Below are 19,772 nucleotides of genomic sequence, written 5' to 3' on the forward strand. Positions count from 1 at the left end.
AAGCAATTACTTCTATATATGTTATAAAGACTTCAGCCCCTCCCCCACCATCCACCTTAACCCGAGTGGGTGCTACTGTAGGGGGGGTGTTTTTTTTTTTATGTAGTAAAAAGGGGGAAAGGGCAAAGATGAAGAAAGAGAAAGAAAGAAAAATATAAAAAGAGAGATCAGGGTCGTCTAGCTTTATTCAACCCATGAAATTAATGGGAAATGAAGTCACAGGTCATCTTCCATTATTCCCCTTTAAAATACCCTCACGCAACTTTTGTCCTCAACTACCAGGACGTAGTATATGGGGGGGGGGAGAACATTAATTGAATGTGTAAGTATCTTTGATTGTCACCGGTAGTCCTATAACGTGCTGCAGAAAGCCAATTTCAGGAAAGTTCTGGGGTCGGAAAAAAACCGGGCAATAATTTGTTGTCTGCTTGTGGTGTCCTTATCATAGTTCGTAATAAAGGAAGAAGTATAAGGGTTGCCAACCTGTTTGGCTGGCGATACGGCTCCTCTTTGAAAGGAATTTGAAATATTAACTTTAACAAAGAGCATGTAATTATACGGGTATCATATTAATATTTTTATGTAGTTCTATAAAAAATAAAAATAAAGATAAACAAAACGGAAGAGCTAACGATCGCCGGAAAGAAAAGGTGAACAAAGGAAAGAAGAGCAAGTTAAATGATCGAAGAGGGATTTCATTGCAATTGTGTTCTTAGTGTAGTACCTCTTTTTTTTTTTTTTTTTTTTTGGGGGGGTAGTTTTTTTAGTTTTCCCCGAGAACTATTATTAATTTTTATATTAGAAACGAAAAAAATGTAAATATTACCTGCTATCAACACAACAGGCAGCTTAATTTGTAGAACAGGATTGAGAACAATGATGTCATCATCCTGCAACCCATGAACAAATTCCCGTAAGACATTTATTTGAAAAAAGTAGGAAGGGGCAGCCCCCCCCCCTTTCCAAGGCCCTTGCATTGAAAATTAGAATTGGTGTTCAGACCGCTCTAAGTTAAATACACTAAATCATGTATTTAGGCATGTATGATAGGGGCCAAACACGTACAGAAAATCAAGTCTGCATGGTAAAATGAGAAAGGAAGGTGGAAAAGCCAAAGGGCGGCGCCACGGTGGGGGGGGGGGGGGGTAGTAGGAGTGATCGTCTTCTGTGGTTTTTCAAGTAGTCCGAAAAACAAATAGGAGAACAAAAATTAAGAAAAGAGGGGGAAAATGGAAGAAAAAATGAAGAAGAGGTATGAGTCGCACAACTGTTCGAAAAACAAATGACATCATAATACATGTAGGTCTTCTTGCATCAAAACATCCTGACAAAAACTTATATGGCCCTACTGTCTAACGTTACCCATGGAATTATGGACCTATTTAAGGTAGGCCGGTTTCTGAACCAATCCCCCTTCACGCGTTTTTGTTTTATTTTCATTTTAGTTCCACTTCTACAGCCAGAAGCCAAATTTGAAATGATTGATGACTTTTTGTTGTTGAGGGGAGGGGGGGGGGGGGGGGGGGCGAAATTTCGAAACATGATTACCTGTCATTAGCACATTACTCTTGTATCAACTTCTTTCATTCACTTTTCAAAATTATTACTTTACATCCAAAAAGATTATTGTGGCAATGACTCTTATTTCAAAGTCAATGCCATTTTTTGTCAAAATATTCGACGGTATTAGACGGAGAATGGACATCGCGACCATCATTGAGGAGATCAAAGGCTTTGCACCATCTTTAAATTGCTTTAAGACAAAACTTAAAGGTCAAGTTCACCCCAGAAAATGTCGATTTGAATCAATACAGAAAAATCAAACAAGCATAATTCTGAAAATGTCATCCAAATCGGATGTACAATAAAAAAAAGTTATGACATTTGAAAGTTTCGCTTATTTTTCAAAAACCGGTTATACATGTATGCTCAACTTTGTAAATCAATGATGTCCCTCAATATATCTTTTTTTTTATTGTTTGAATTATACAATATTTCATGTTTTATAGATTTGACAATAAGGACTAAAATGTCTGAACCATAAAATGTTGAAACAATAGTAATTCCAAATGTTCAGTGAGGGGAAAACTCTGTTTCACAGGACAATGAGGAGAAAATTAGAATATTACATATAATAAATTAAAGAAATAGTGAGTGGATGACACCATAAGTCTCCTCATTTGCATACCCACCAGGATGTGCATAAAACTGTTTTGTGAAATTAAGCGGAACATAAAAATGTCATAACTTTCTTATTTTTCATCCGATTTTGTTAAAATTTTTAATGCTATGCTTATTGGATTATTCAAAACAACTTTTTATTGGGGTGGGCTTATTCTTTAAGAAAAACTTACGTTCGGTCCCTAGATTTAATAATTTGGTTAGTTTTAGTGTGGAATCATTGATGTGACGATTAATTAACTGTTTAATTATATATAATGCGGATAAAGTTGCCCTATTTTTTTATTTAAAAAAAAATAATTTTTGTTCTTTTCGTTTTCTCCTTGTTATGTATACCGGTATTGTACATTGCATGGATTTTTTAAAAAAGTATTATGTCTTTATTGTATCTATGTCACGGTGCACTCGTCACAAGCTTTGCTTATCCCCATTGTATTATAACTTTGAGAAATGTATTAATGCTTAAACATTATTTTGGAAATAAATGTTGAATGGAATTAAAATCCTTTGATAAATTACCAAGTACAAGCTCATCGCTCCGAAGTGTGCTGCTGCCATCTATCGTCGAAAGCATTATAATTGTTTACAAACATGACATCAGGAAGCGAAGTTACAGCTGCTTTTAGAGAACTCTCTGGGAATGAACCGGGGACTTTTCTCGATGTATCGGAACTTCTCCTGAAATATGCGAATAATGTGATCAGGTGAATATGATTTTTAAGACGTGTCGTATTTGTAATAGAAACTAATTGATTGTAAAATTTTAGCAAGTTTTGTTATATGTCCCATACGTTGATATCTGTGTTGGATATACGGTACCGGTACCCTAGTAACCCAGTCATTGTCACTCACACAAGCATGCGAGGTTCACTCCTAAAAGAGTCCTAGAGTCCTAGTACCTATGAGGTCCAAACATTACATGTATGGACCTCATAGGCACATAAGTGATAAAACCGGTTAGACATTGCCGTTTTTATTTGCAACCAAGGACTTTGGCAAATGTACGCCTTAATAGTACAAAATTGGATGGTAACAATTTTGGTATAAACTATAAATTAGTTCCAAACATCATAAGTAAACTTCTAGTAAATGGATTGAGGTTAAACTTACATTTTCAGTCATTTTTCTTGAATTCTTGATGAGCGTTCCAAACACTGTGAGGACTGATCAACTCCGATGTGATTCGCGTACTAGTCAAGTCAGGTGATCGGTTGGTTATCTGTTTGTCAAACGTTCATAATTTATATTACAATATATCAATCTTCATTATCTTGATTTCATATTGCAGAGAAAAGTCATTTTAGATTGGAATCAGTGGCGGATCCGGGGGGGGGGGGGGGGGGGGGGGGGTGAGCATTTCTGGCCCGTTCAACCTTTTGAGATTCATAGTCAATATTTTGGATGTAAAAAAAAATATGTCGTTCATACTTCATACAAAGTTATGTGCCCCCCCTCCCTTATCACCTATGGGTACATTACCGCCGCCGTGCACAGGATAACTGCTGGCACGGCACTTGCAATAAGTTTTTTATTCTTATTTAAAAATTTGAAATTTATCTACATTTTACATGAAGTAAGCTTTGGATATGAAACTTACCGAACGATATGAATCCAATTTCAATTCCTCTCTGTCTTTCTGGTACTTTATATCGATGATTTTTCTTGATGTCGAAGCAGGCATGGCCCCGATTAGCTGGTTCTCTCTATACGCACAGAGAGGGCGCGCGATATTATTTAATAAACTTGCTTGTTTACATCGTTTACGTCAGATCAGCTGTACTGCTGGCTGCGTTCTAGGCCCTCCGCATTTTTTTCGCTGTTCAGCGTTATTTTATGATGTAGCGCCATCAGCGATTATACTTGACATGCAACCTGTTGATTTTTGGTACAATTTCCTATTATGCGCCGGCGACTTGAATCTAGACTGTTCGATAGGAAAAATTCGCATTTCGATTGTTGTTTGCGTAATTTCCACAGCAGTATTAAGGATCGGACGGAGTAACTGGCTGAGATTTGGAGGTAAGCGTTTAAAATCCATTTTTATAGATAAGTTCGTGCTGATTTTTAAAATTAGATTACATTACAAGATTAAGATTACTAAATTTAGTATATTGTGAAGATTTAGGCGTGTTTCATATTCTCACATTCGTGTGATGAATGAAAACGTCAAAATTCATTATGAAATGACATGCGTTGTGCGAGGTTAGTATACTAACCTCGCATGTTGTGTGAGTGTCCCTTATGAGAATCACAGCAATATTTGTTATGGGGATATTTTGTTCATATTCTTTGCTCTTTTTTGGCCTTTTCTTTTTTGCTTCTCAAATTTATTTTACTTTGAACAATATGACTTTCTATATATCATTTTTAGTGACAAACCTTTTTATGGGGGGGGGGTGGGGGCTTGCCAAATATAACGCAGGACAAGATGACCTTTTTTTAGTGACAACCTTTTTTTTTTATTTGTCAGATTTTACGCGAGACAAAATGACCTTCGATCATCATTAGTTAAACCTTTTTATCTTTTTTTTGAGGGGGTAGGGGGGGCTTGCCAAATAGTGACAAACCTTTTTTGTCAAATTTTACGCAAGAAAAAATGATCTTCGATCATTATTAGTTAAAACCTTTTTTTCATTTTTTTTTTTTGGGGTGGGGCTTGCCAAATTTTACGTGGGACAATTAAATGACCTTCATTTTTTAGTGACAATTTTTTTTTATACTTGACAAATTTTAAGAGAAACAAAATGGCCTTCGATCATTTTTAGTTAAAACCTTTTTTTTTTTGGGGGGGGGGGGCTTGCCAAATATTACACGGACAAAATGAACTTCAATTTTAGTGACCATCTTTTTATTACTTGTAAAATTTCAAGCAGGACAAAATGACCTTCATTTTTTTTTTTATGTTAACCTTTGGGGGGGGGGAGGGGCTTGCCAAATATTACACGGACAAAATGACAGTCTTTCATTTTTAGTGACCATCTTTTTTTTTTACTTGTCAAATCTTATGTGGGACAAAATGACCATTTTTTGTGTGTGATAACCTTTTTTTGGGGGGTTGTCAAATTTTACTTGAGAAAATGCACCCCCCCCCTTACTTTGGAAAATCGAAGATTAGGATCATGAATAAGCGGCTTACATCTCAAAGTAGTAAACAGGCGGGGGCATGGCTGGCCCTCCCCCGAGTGGATTTCACCGAAAAAAAAAACTGGATAAGAGAAAAGGAAGGAAGAAAGAAAGAAAGAAAGGAAGGAAGACACGGAAGAGTGAAAAGAAGTGAAAAGGGTTTGGACCATGGTGCCGAAATGTACACGGAGGAAACGAAAAAATGTAAGATCATTGTCAAAATCTATCTCAAAGTTAGATTCTAATGAAAAGCTTTTTTCTCGCTCGCTTTGCTCACTCGGGACTTACATTACGTAACTTTTGTTTTCCACACGCGAAATGTGCTGTGCCCCCTCTTATATACCCCTATTATGCCCCTGCACATGCAGACTCGTCTACATTGATTTCGATATATAAGTGTCATTATAAAATTATAACAAAAAGAACGCCTTGAATAAAGGCCAAAAAGCCTAGAGACTCGCGAGCGTCATGTGACAACTCGCCCTGGATTTGCATGTACAGGATCCTATGGCGACAATAGCTGTCGCAAGAGTTGGCCAGAAGAGGGGATGAAAACACAAAATTTGGAAAGAAAAGAACCGGTGAGTACCCATTTTACATTATAATTAGTAAATTAATATATAATAAATAAGTTAGACCTAAATTTAGGCCGTAATTTAGAGGAATGGGCTGGAAATTTAAGGCCAAAACGTACTTGTTTGGAGTCGCCTTTTTTAACACGGCTTTGAATAGGGGTGTCGCCTAGAGTGGCGAGGTTAGCTATACTAACCTCGCACAACGCATGTGATTTCATAGTGCATTTTGACGTTTTCATTCATCACACGAATGTCAGGGAATAAAACACGCCAAAAAGTTCAACATATATCCACTACGTAATTTACATCAATCACCTTACTTCATTTTATAAATATATTCAAAATTATTTATAAGAATGATTTCTTCATGCTTACCTCAAAATTTCGGCCAAGATACTCCGTCTGTCCGTCCGAATACTGTGGTGGAAATCACGCAAACAACAATTGAAATGCGAATTTTTCCTATCGAACAGTCTCGATTTAAGTCGTTGGTGCATAATAGGAAATTGTACAAAAAATCGACAGGTTGCATCTCATGTATATAGTTATAGGTAAAGTACGCCATCTTTTGACAAGAAGATGATGAAAGTGGATGGAACGAGCAAGAAAATAATGCTGAGCGCCTAGAATGCAGCTAGCAGTACAAGCTGCAGCAGAACTGTAAACAAACCGGCTTATGAATAATATCACGCGCCCTCTTTAGGCAAAAATTGATATCAACGTTGATCAAGAGGCATTTACGTGAAGATCAAGAAAAAAATATTTTTTTTATTAAAAAAACAGCAAAGAGAAGTTAACAAACGATCCATATGGTTCGGTAAGTGTCATAGCACAGTTTGAAATCTTAGCTATAATGTAATGATACGTTATTTGAGCAAAAAGGGTATGAAAGATTCGCGTGCACCAGGTGCATATGATAATCCTTCGCACGTGAGATGAATTGAACCCATGGGTGGTACATTGTAGGCCTAACTGCATACACCACACGAACGCACTCATTCAATGAACAAGGTTATGATGTAACCTTGTTCTCAGTTACTACTCCCTGTGCGGTGAAATAAGCTTGGCATTGTTTGGCTTAATTTCTCTTGTTCTTGGGGACAAATGCTTGATTTCATTTTTTTTATACTGACTGAATCGATTTCCATTATACAACTAGATTTATAATCATCTTGGCTCGAAATTGAATTCTTTTAATTATTTTTTCTAAATTAAAAATAAGAGATTGTCGAATGACAATTTTCTTGCAATTTTACTCTACACCAATAGAGGGCCTACACAAAAATATGCCAGAATTCGTTTTTGAGCTCTCTGGAAAATACAAAAATGATCCCCAGGCCAAGATACTATAGATCAAATGGAAAATAAAGTGCAACTGTATGGAAATGAGTATTTTGGGTTGCGAAAGTGATATTTTAATGAATTTTTAAATGTGTTGTATACTGCATAGATCTATATGTAGATTCCCCAGAGGCAGGGTGGTTGCAGTAAACAAGTGCATGAACATTAACTTAAACACAGCCATCTGTAATGTACAGACGGCTGTATAATATGAAAATATACATTTATTGAAACATATAAAAATGTGTTTTATTTACTTCCAGGCAACCAGATGTGACAAAGTACCGCTCCATTCGTCTGGGAAACAAGATGTTTGAGAATCGGGTTCTGCCTGTCCCAGGAGCGTTAGAATGTCTTTTTACTGTTGGATTTGAGGAGGTACAATTTATGGAACCTTTACTTCACTTGAATAAAATACAAAACCATTCACACAGTGAAAGTATATAAAGACCATCTAAGTGGGAGATAAGAAAGTGGTCTTTCTGAAGAGAATGGTCTTTACAGCCAGGGTTTTGTAATGTGTGTTTTTATAAAAAATACTATTAAAGAGAGTAGAAAAGCCAAATCTATACTGGTAGTCCTTCTGTACAGGTTGTTGCTAAAGCAGAATTGACTGTATTAGCAAATAGCTGAACTGCCCCACAAGAATCCTAAAAATGCACTTTATGAAGGAAGAATGCAATTAGCTGTTACAATTATGCTTCTCTCATTTTGATTTTTGTTGCTTAATCTTTACTTTGCATGTTTCATTTTGATCAATCAATTTATATTTTATTTATTTTGTATACTTTGTAATTTTTTGGGAAAATTTTACAAGTAAATTTTATGTGAGTACCTTGACTGCCATTAAAGGCAGATAATGTGTGTTACACAAAGTTCATATTCCCCTCCTCCTCGTCTTTTTCTTAATCTTCATTTTTGTCTCACCTGCATAGCAGTGTGAGACTATAGGCGCCGCTTTTCCGACGGCGGCGTCAACATCAAATCTTAACCTAAGGTTAAGTTTTTGAAATGACAGCATAACTTAGAAAGTATATGGACCTAGTTCATGAAACTTGGCCATAAGGTTAATCAAGTATTACTGAACATCCTGCCTGAGATTCAAGTCACATGACCAAGGTCAAAGGTCATTTAGGGTCAATGAACTTAGACCATGTTGGGGGAATCAACATCAAAATCTTAACCTAAGGTTAAGTTTTTGAAATGTCATCATAACTTAGAAAATGTATAGACCTAGTTCATGAAACTTGGACATAAGGTTAATCAAGTATCACTGAACATCCTGCATGAGTTTCACGTCACATGACAAAGGTCATTTAGGGTCAATGAACTTTGGCCGAATTGGGGGTATCTGTTGAATTACCATCATAACTTTTAAAGTTTATGGATCTGATTCATGAAACTTGGACATGAGAGTAATCAAGTATCACTGAACATCCTGTGCAAGTTTCAGGTCACATGATTAAGGTCAAAGGTCATTTAGAGTCAAAGAACTTTGGCCAAATTGGAGGTATTTGTTGAATTACCATCATAACTTTGAAAGTATATTGGTCTAGTTCATTAAACTTGGACATAAGAGTAATCAAGTATTCCTGAACATCCTGTGCGCATTTCAGGTCACATGACCAAGGTCAACGGTCAATGAACTTTGGCCGAATGGGGGTATCTGTTGAATTACCATCATAACTTTGAAAGTATATTGGTCTAGTTCATGAAACTTGAACATAAGAGTAATCAAGTATCACTGCACATCATGTGCGAGTTTCAGGTAGGTCAAAGGTCATATAAGGTCAATGAACTTTGGCCAAATTGGGTGTATTTGTTGAATTACCATCATATCTCTGTAAGTGTATTGGTCTAGTTCATAAAACGTGGAGTAACCAAGTATCACTGAACATCTTGTGCGAGTTATAGTAGGTTTCAAAGTCAGCACTGCTGCTATATTGAATCGCGTGATGCAGGTGAGACCGCCAGAGGCATTCCACTTGTTATTATTTTTATTATTTTTGATGCTGTTACTAATCTTATCTTCAATATTATGATCAACAACAGGATGATGACAACATCACACTAAAGGAAAGCTCTCCTTTGGATGGGCTGAGGATATTCCAGAGACTATTAGCCCAGGAACGGCTTGTTCTTATATCAAACCAGATTAATAATCTCATATTTGTTCAGGTAACTTCAAATAATTTTTCTTGTTCCAAATGAAATTTATATTGAACCCTTTTAGCTCTGAAATATCATTATAGGTATATTGTTGATATTTAAAAGACAATATCTCTTAGCTTCTTTGGCGATAAATATCTTTGGTGTATAGTCTGGTTTGTGTCAACTATGTGACCCTTCACCACAAAGTAACCAATAAATCACAAATGTATTCTTTCCTGTGTTTGAAAGGGCAGATCCTTAGCTTCATAATGAAAACTTGTGAAGCATTCACCCGTTGAAATAACATTGAATATCCAAAAAGCTGGGCAAATTGTAAGGGAGGCAATGAGTGTGAAAGATTAAAGGTAAGACACAGAAGTTGCAGCAAACAATTATTTCATGAGAAAGTCTTTTAAATCAAGGTTAATTGTCAAAATATTATCATACATCTAAATCTGGTACATTAATGTAAACTCATCTTTGTAAAGTCATGAATTCTTAGCTCAAAATCGATAATTCTGATGATCACTTACATAATTTTACAATTTTTACCTAAATCTTCAAATCACTGATTCTTCTTAACAGGCAACAGAACAGACATTTTCTCAGAAGTTACACAATTCTTCGGAGCATGTGATGAAGTATGAAGACCCTCTCCTCCAGCAGAAGGCTCGTGAAAAGATTCCATTCCAAGATCTGAAGACAAAGGCTGAACAGAGACTTCGTAGAATCTCGTCTGCCTCATCGGGTCAGTGGTAGAATGTAAGGTGGTGTGGTCTAGGGGTTGAGTATCTGGATTGTGAACCAAAAATATCTTTAAATCAATATTCCTAGGCAAAGTTCCTGTGCTATTGATTTATGCTCACTTTGATCCTTAGAATTCTTTCCAATTTTGCAAGAGTCATATTTCATCAAATTTTAAAAAGAACGTGATGCTCATTTAACTTTAAGCAGAAACTTTTGTTGACAGTCATTTTATCAATCGTTTAAAGGGACTTGTAGCATTATATAAATGCGGGGGAAAAAACAGGATATTACAAATATTTTATTTTATATGATTTTTTCAAAGTGTAAACTTAAAAAAAATGCACTGTATAAGCAAGTATGATTATTGGTATAATATTTTTTCTCCATGATTCCTCTCCCTTGCCAGATGATGATGAAGGAATTCTCCCTGATTTCAGAGACTGTCTCCTTCTGGAGCTCATGAAGTGGTTCAAGGAGCGCTTCTTCCGCTGGATGAATTCTCCAAATTGTAGTTCCTGTGGAGGACGGACCAGGGCTGTGGGAAATCTACCGCCGACGACAGAGGACTTGCGATGGGGGGCTGGCCAGGTGGAGGGGTACACTTGTCCTAGGTGCAATACGATGGAGAGATTTCCAAGGTGTGTGTCGAACCAGTTAACCAATGGTGACTGAGTTAATAGAACAGGATAGTTGTGGATACCGAGGGTTGCTTCATTGTTGTAAATGAAGCTTTCCATCTGTATACCTGATATTATATATTTGATACCTTCTGATCATGATTATAAGATATTACAGCAAGTAGAACATCTTTGACCTGATTCACTAATGTCAATATTGAATACAGAATGATAATGAATATGTATCCTCCTTGATGATATATACATGTATATCCCACAGCTGAGAATCATGACATATGCCTAATTGCTTATACTACTCATTTAAAATGTACTACATGAATTGAAGTGCTGTTAATATGATTATTTTGAAGAAAGAAAAGCTCTGTCTTTGTTGCTTCAGATACAACCATCCTGAAAAGTTACTGGAAACAAGAACTGGACGATGTGGAGAGTGGGCAAACTGTTTCACCCTCTGCTGTCGAGCTCTTAACTTTGAAGCCAGACATGTTTTAGATTGGACAGGTTTGTCATATTATTGTTCTTATTTCTTTTTACCTATGTATGAATATCTATATTCAAAAGTCATATTGCAAACAGCTAGACAAATTTTGGATCTCAATGGATGAAGTGGATTGAAGTGAAAATTATGTGTCCATCATCCTCCCATATAGATTCTTTAATTTTATACCTAACATTAGTGATACTAATTATATTACAGTTGATTTGTGGTCTCATTTATCAGTTATCTACATTCAAACTCTAGTATTTGTGACAAATAGTGTATTTTAGCAAATCTTTCACATTAGAAATTATTATCTTGTTAGAGGGGATATTTCCTTTTTTGGCCTAAGGGCTATTTCTTTATTTTAGTTTTATTTATTTGATTAATTTGAGGGGAGAGGTGGTAATAAAAAAACCACAGAGTTTTAGAAGTAAATAATTCACATAAAGTCTTATATAAAGCAGTATATTACATTATTTTATGAATATAATTAGCCCAAAGATACACTTTTCATAAATCATAGATTTTGTGACAATATTTGTGACACAGTTTGGGGTAAATGTGAAAAAATTGTCACCTCTAAGAATTAGGATTTCAGGATTTTAGGGGGGAATTACGTCAGAGGTGGCCATTGAGGGTAATGTCATTCAGTATCTTTGGATATTTCTGATGTTTGATCCATTAATTCTTATACCAATTCCTTTGGAGAAAACTTCTAGCTATTGGTCCCCAGGTGCTATACTTACACTTACATACATGTTTTTGAAATTTTGACGGGAAGAACCAACAAAATATGGTTGTATTTAATATTGCAGCGATTGATGGAATCGTTTATTTGATCATTGGCAATTGTTCCTTTATTTGATAGATCATGTCTGGACTGAAGTGTACTCCAATTCTCAGCAGAGATGGCTTCACACGGATCCATGTGAGAACTGCTGTGATAAACCATTGTTGTATGAACACGGCTGGAATAAGAAACTATCCTATATCATTGCATTCTCTTTTGAGGAGGTGAGGTAGGAGTTATTGGTTGAGTAGTGGTAAATGAGCTGGTGATGACTATTGATAATAATTATGTTGATTTTGCATATCGGTTACAAAATATTGAGAAGAATAAAAAAAAGATAATATTGATGATGATGAAGATGATGATGGTGGTGATTGTAGTAATTGTGGTTGGTGATGGTGGTGGTGATGATGATGATGGTGGTGGTGATGATGATGATGATGATGTTGATGATGATGGTGGTGATGATGATGTTGAGGTTGATGGTGATGATGATGATGACAATGTTGATGATGATGATGTTGATGATGATGATAGTGCTGATGATGATGTTGAGGTTGATGGTGATGATGATGATGACAATGTTGATGATGATGATGATAGTGATAGTGGTGATGATGATGATATTGATGGGATGGTAATGATGATGACGATGATGATGTTGATGATGATGATGATGATGGTGATGACATTGATAATAGTGGTGATGCATTGATGATAATGATGATGGTTGCATTGATTATTGTCAATAAGGATTTACAAGTACTGGAAAAAAATGGCTGGTAATCTGCTAAGCTGTTTTTCTTTTGACCAATAAGGTGGTTGATGTGACATGGCGATACACTGCAAAGGAGCAAGAAGTAATTGGAAGGAGGAAAGAATGCAGAGAGAAATGGTTGATGGAATCAATAGCAAAACTCAACCAAAGGGTGAGGGATATGTTACTTCTTCCACCATTCCAAGATTGGAATTTAGGTTTGGGATGATAAAACAGTGAGTGATTACACAATGAAATGATCTTTGGCTTGGCTTTAATGATAACAGATAAAAAAAAGTATAATATACTAATCGGTCCTTGCCTTTTATTTAAATGAGATAAAATGCAGTGATTATAATGTTAACACTAATTTTGATAATATAAGTTCTTCCCATGAGATCATTGGGAACTATAATATACTGACCAAAACATTTACACCCCCCTTGCATTTGCATTTGGCAAATTTAGTTGTCAGATTGTTCCTTTGAGGGCACTCTCTGTCACTTACCCTGAGATATATAGTGTGTATGTAGTTTGGTGTCCACTAAGTGTAGAGCATAATTAGTTAACTCCAAATAAAAATAAGAATATACATTGGTGCTAAAAAGTTAGTGAACCCCCAACAGAAAATAAACATATTTAAAAGTGTTCAAAGTCTGCCATCTTTTTGATATTCAATGTGAAGTCAGGTGATAGAATATTACATTCAGTATACTTTGTTTCTCTGGGCTCGTTGGACATTGTTGCGTTGTTGTTGTCTACTTTCAACACTCAGCATGAAGGAGTGCATTTGCTGGTGGGGTTCACTAACTTTTTAGCACCACCGTATGCTGGACCCCAAACATATCTGGACAAGGTTATCGTGATAGAAGCTACATGTGTAATAAAATACAGCAATTTGCATATTCTTTCATTGAGTTGGACAAACGCCTCCACTAGTTCCATCATTTGTATGTATTCTATTCTTAGAGACAAGCAAACCAAACTGGAGCAAGGAGGAGAGAGCTTGAGGAACGGTTTGGCCATGAGCTGGTAGAGTTCCTCTCACCTAAGACGATACAAGATGGAGAGGACCAAGGAAGATTATCAGGGTCTGCTGCTTGGAGGATTACCAGGGGAGAGAGTGGGGCTGGAGCATCAGCAGAGAGCAGTCAGGTCAGTAATGTATTATTGAAGCTTCTACCAACAAAGAATTTAGTGGGTTCGCTGTCATGCACTCCTGTGGACTTTCTCAAACCAAGTGATCAGTAACCTTTTCCCCCATCTACCATCGAACTCAGTGTAGTCTGATCAGTGAATGATTTTATCCCATCACTGCTAGGATGACAAAATATTTGATCTCACCAAATAAAGTCATCCAAGAAAGAGGAAACGAAACTGCCATTTCACTGTATCAAATACGATAGTGCATGTAATTTCAGTTTCTAAAGATAGATGGCTTGAATATCAGACAGGACATCACTTGATGAAGTAGATTATCAAGTCATTGAAATAAAAAAGGGATCCCCAAATGAAAAGATATAAGGTTTATTGCCTCATTAACGATATGCTCAGAGGTGCACCATATCTAATTTTCAGGGATTGCCCCTAAAACTTAAATAATTCCAGAGGAAAAAACAAATTTTCAAAGTGAATCTCCTCCATATTGGGTGATTTTGTGTTGGTGTTGGAAGCACAAGTAAGACGGTATTTTCCATCACCAAGTGATTGAAATTGCATTATTGAGATCTCAACACGTGAGGTTATTATCAGGATCAACTTTATTGTAAGTTTGGTGTTGCTGATATATAAAAACTTGGCCCGACATCACCACCAAAAGATCAACACCAAGATTAAAATCAACCACAGGATGTACATGAGAAAGATCATTCTGATTTCACTGTGATCACTCCTAAAGAGATGAATTTAAAATCGGTAGCTCTGCCAACTATTGCTTTAGTCATGATTTCCCTGCCAACAACTGCCACCATACCATTCAATTTGATGAAGGACAGGAATTCCAAATGTAAAATTAGTCATTTAACAAATGATGTGATATGATGCCAAATCTCTGGTGGCAAGTGCTGTAACAACTGTAATGTCAGACAATATTGTGGTGTGAGTCATTGGCAGAGGAGCATTTTTGTGGAGTAAACGTTGCATTTTCAGGAGCATTTGTTAACAGAATTTTGGCTTATTTATTGACTCTTAAAACAGTTTTTCATTGTATCTTAATCAGATCTTCCAAAATTTTCAAGATTTTTGAGCTTTTTCCTGAATTACCTCCTGTATTATTCTCATTCTCATATTTCCCAGTTGCTCACAATCTACTCTTCACCCATATCTTTTCCACTATTCTATATTCCTTTTCTCTGTGTCAGTAGTAAAGAATGGATTTGAAGCGGAGGTTGGTTATTATAGATGAAATGGTAATAAGCCCATCTCCACTTACCGACTTTATGCGTGTAGAGACATCCGACAGACAATCCTCCAATATATTCAAAGTGTTCCAATTATTGCACGATCCCAGTATTTGATACAAAATCACAGAGATATTCTCACAAAATTAACTTGGCTAGCACAAGCGGTATTTTGGATTTTTCTCTTAGTGGAATGACAGAGAAAAAAGGGTAGTACGAAAACTCGAATATGAAGGAGAAGATACAATAGATGAATTTGCTCCAAGTGAGATGATGGAGATCCACATAAGTATTAAGTAATTTGACGACGTTCTCAAAACACGTGTTTACTAAAGTAGAAAACTTTGAGAAGTGTGTCAGAAAGAAAGTAGTAGTTTTCATCCCAAATGTGATGTTGCGATGTAAACAAAGAGAGAGGGGAGAGAGAGGTACCAATTCAGATAATTTTATAGTGAGTCACAGGTGAGTGTGCTGTGCTGAGGGTCATTATTGACCACTTGTTGGCATGTTTATTGCTAGGGAGTGGAAGAAACTGGTATCCAAGTGTAATGTCCTCTCGAAGATGATGAGTAATAGAAGGCAAAGTTGAGAAATGAAAAAGGATGAAATTTGGAAAATACTACAGATTCATACAATGAACAAAGGTGATGTCAAGAGTCGATTTGAACTTGATTATTTTGGTGAATAATCTAATGAATTATTTACAGTACAAATATGACAGTAAACTTGCCTGCAGTTGTGTGTGTATGTGGGGGGGGTATATATGTATGAAAACATCATTGTCGAGTGGTTCCGACTCTCCCTTTTCAGAAAGAGGTTTTGAAACAGCAGCTTAAACTAAAGCCAGAGAAATTATAATAACTGCATCTAAGAGTAGAAGAATTTGTGGTAAACATCTATTACCTAATATTGATACCGTTATTATTATTATTAATATTATTATCATTCTTATTAGTATTGTTATGGTTATTATTATCATAATTATTAATATGTTAGTAGCAGTAGTAATAGTAGTAGCAGCTGTTGTTGTTATAGTAGTTGTAGTAGTAGTCTTTGTGGTGCTATCACCATCATTACTATCATTATCATTATCATCAATTACTGTAAATGTCTTATAACTTTTATCAATAATTATGCTGCAATGAACCTTCAAAAGTTGATACCATTGTGTTATTTGTTCATTTTGCTTCCAGACAAAGTTTGTCTTTCGTCCAACTGAATCAGAGAAACGTGAGAAGCTGATTCATGTTCGATACAACACTGCTAGAGACCGGTACACCAGGATATCAGATGGCAATCAGGAAACAGAGGATTGGGAGAAATGTGTGTTCAGCAGCATCTGTATGTGCAGGAAACATGAGTTTGACTGGCAAATGGTAAGATTATAAGGTTTCTGTAGTGTGGTAAGGTTGTGTGTTGTGTTGTGTGGTCTGGTGTGCTTAGATAAAATAGGAGGTGGTGTTGTTTTGTATGGTATGGTGTGGGTTTGGGTGTAGAGAGGGTGTTGTTCAGTATGGTGTGGTAAGATAGAATAGGTAGTGGTTTTGTTTGGTAGGGTAGGTTGTGGGTAGTTGTGCAGAGAGTGCTGTCATTTAGTGGCGTGGTACGGTAGAATGGAATTTGCTGTGGTTTAAGAAGGTAGAAACATTGTACACTTGTATGGTAGGGTTGACTTGAGTAGGGTGTGGTGTGAGGTAGACAAGGACAGTATGATGCAGTCTGTGTTTGTGAGTGGCAGGGAAGAATGTGACAAGGTTTCCTAAGTAGGATAAGGGTACATTGCCATGAGGTGTGGTCCGGGGTGTGGTAAGGTTACATGTGAAATGGTACAATCAGGGAATTCACACTTCTCTGGTACATGTATTATGAAGCCAAGACTGCTAGATTATGTTCAATTGTCGCGTGTACAGCCATAAAAAAACTACATGTACTGTCACAATCTTGTCCTTTCTAGGTATACCTTGCAAGACAAGAAAATACAGACAGGGGCTGGATATCCTGGAAGTTTGATACGAGTGGGTCAGGTATGGTGGTCGATAGGATCAAAGTTCGTGCTAGCAGCAAGACCTATGAAAATGCACAAGTCAAATGGACATTGGAGGGGGATGGCAGTTCATCAAGTCTTAACGGATCAGGTAATTTTCAATTCAAAGAAAACTTACAGGATATACATGTAATATTTGACAAGTACTTTATACTTGTTTGTCCAGACTGGCCATAGATACATGTATATTCTCGACATGATTGGTTATCTTGTATTACTTTTATTGTGAAATTGAGCAAGTTTTTCATCAAAATATTATAACTTGGTTTTATCATTACATTATATTACACAGGTGTAGCCACTTTCATCATGTTTACTTTATTGTTTTTAATGAAGAGAAAAAAAAGTTCTGTATATCTCTTGAGGAATTCCAATATGAAGCAAATAGTGATTGGTAAACTATCAGTAGTCTGAGGTGATCAGGATATCTTTCCAAAACAATACTGAGGAACAATATATATTGTTTGAGATCAGTAAGAAGATGACTATACATCTCATCACCTGAAATGAAAGGAGATCACTTGCTGAGTATAACACATTTGAAATTATTTATTGACAGAAAGACATTCTTTATGAAATATAGTCTAGTGTCAGTGGATTATCTAATGATGAATTGATTTTAATTTAATTTTGATTTCAGATTCTATTATTGAAGTAACAGACTTGGCTGGATCTATTCATCTAGAGTTGAAGGCAGAGTTAAGCGGAGGATCAATGTGGCAGCATACACAGCTCTTCAGACAGGAAGACGGAGCGAACAATGAATACCCTCTAGATATCTCTATCTACCTCAAAGAGGGTTAAAACAATTTGTGGGAAAGTCTAATAACTAATACTTCTCTACGGTGTAATGGCAGTATTAATTACTGGTCCAAAGTCAATTTTTTTTCTATGTGTGTCAGTAAGGTTAAAGAACACTTGTACATGTCAAATTAAGTCCCAGTGTAATTCTACTATACAGGTTGAACTCATATTGGTTATACTATATTCCAGTCATTACCATGTCGTGCGAAACGTCAATAATCTAAAGCCTTATGGAACACTCGCCTGGTTATTCTTTTATTATTTCAATATTATGTTCTGAATATGATTTGCACACTTTCATCCTGTCATTGTCTTATTCGAGTCATACTCGTTCATGTTAACACAAACACTACATGATCTGTACTTTAAGTTCATGAGCATTAGTATTCGCATGTTACTTGGATCAAAACAGAATTGTTGACTATTGGCAATTTATGTTGTTTAGTGCCCAGGGTTCCCTTTTTGGAAAAAATCACATTTTGTGTCAGGATCAATATTATTTGGGTGTTCATAACATGGCATATTAAAGGTAACTTATTTGTGATGTAAGTTATCAGAAAGTTTCCTTCTATAGCAAAAAGTTGTAATCATGTACTGTAAAGGATGACTGCACTGTGTTCATCTTAATGAAGATATTTTTTATCACCAGTAATTCAATATTGAAAAGACTGAGATTTTTTGCAATTAGATATTTAAAAATTGAAGGATAGTTTGATTTTTTTTTCAATTCATTTTTATTCATATGAGTCACAATGTAATCCTAAACTTATACATACAATCTCTTAAATTTGATATAAATTAAACTTTTCTAATCAGGAACATGCAATACAACAGATATGTGAAAATGAAGTATTCATGTACAGGGTAACTTGGCTTTATCGTATGAACTTATGTCACATGGATCATTTGTTTTGGGTTAGCTTTCAGAATCATTGTCATTACCAATGTTTTATTACCCTTGGTTATTCCATCCAGACCCTGTCAGTTATGTTTATTCAATCACTCAGAAAACATTCCAAAAAAAAAAAAAAGCTTTTGATTGTGCGACAAATATAACTTTTGAGAGAGAGAGAGAGAGAGAGAGAGGGGGAAGGGGTGGGGGTAGAAAATGGGGGAGGGAAGAGAAGATGAAGCCTGCAAAATATTTATTTAGTTTTATCGACTTGATTTGTAAATAAATTTATATTGGTATTTGTACATGTAAATGTATTAATATTGAATCTAAATTCAATTTGCAAGAGATTTCTTTCACAAGCTTACAATTTTTAGATTATTGTTTTCAAAAGCACATTGTTTTATTTACAATGTAGTTATATTTATTGTGATACATGCATTCATGTGTCAGACATTATTCATGTTTTACAAACCTTCATTTTAATTGAATTTGAAAGGAAGGAATTATATGATTTCGAACAAATTTATTTCAACTTCTAGTCTAAGGCTTATGCCATCAGCATTTTTTTTAGCAATATAAATTCATACAAACATGTTTAAGATTTGTATTTTCATTTCAGTAAGCATTTCTAGATGTATTTCAGCTTTTATTTTTACAGCACAGATCTATATATGGTGTATGGGAATGTATTTGAATTTTAAAGTGTAAACCGATATGTTTATATGGATGATGTCACTATGATATCGTTATGATAAAATGGTAATTTATAAAGTACTGAAGATACATATTCAGGTTGGTTTATATAAAGCAGTATTAAATATGTTGATCATTAAAAAAATCAATATT

General features: G+C 35.6%; 1 protein-coding gene across 1 annotated transcript; it reads left to right on the forward strand.

Annotated features, from left to right (window-relative positions):
* The first annotated feature begins 2,737 nt into the window (after window positions 1-2,737).
* LOC129258882 (peptide-N(4)-(N-acetyl-beta-glucosaminyl)asparagine amidase-like) lies at window positions 2,738-19,768 on the forward strand. Its single transcript, XM_054897123.2, has 12 exons — window positions 2,738-2,885; window positions 7,484-7,598; window positions 9,273-9,398; window positions 9,957-10,119; window positions 10,525-10,756; window positions 11,136-11,257; window positions 12,106-12,251; window positions 12,846-12,956; window positions 13,754-13,939; window positions 16,377-16,559; window positions 17,138-17,318; window positions 17,868-19,768. The coding sequence occupies exons 1-12, from the start codon at window positions 2,773-2,775 to the stop codon at window positions 18,029-18,031; spliced, it is 1,842 nt and encodes a 613-aa protein (XP_054753098.2). The 5' UTR covers window positions 2,738-2,772; the 3' UTR covers window positions 18,032-19,768.
* The last annotated feature ends 4 nt before the right edge of the window (window positions 19,769-19,772 follow it).

This window comes from Lytechinus pictus, chromosome 1 (assembly GCF_037042905.1).
Source record: "Lytechinus pictus isolate F3 Inbred chromosome 1, Lp3.0, whole genome shotgun sequence".
Taxonomy (NCBI): Eukaryota; Metazoa; Echinodermata; class Echinoidea; order Temnopleuroida; family Toxopneustidae; genus Lytechinus; species Lytechinus pictus.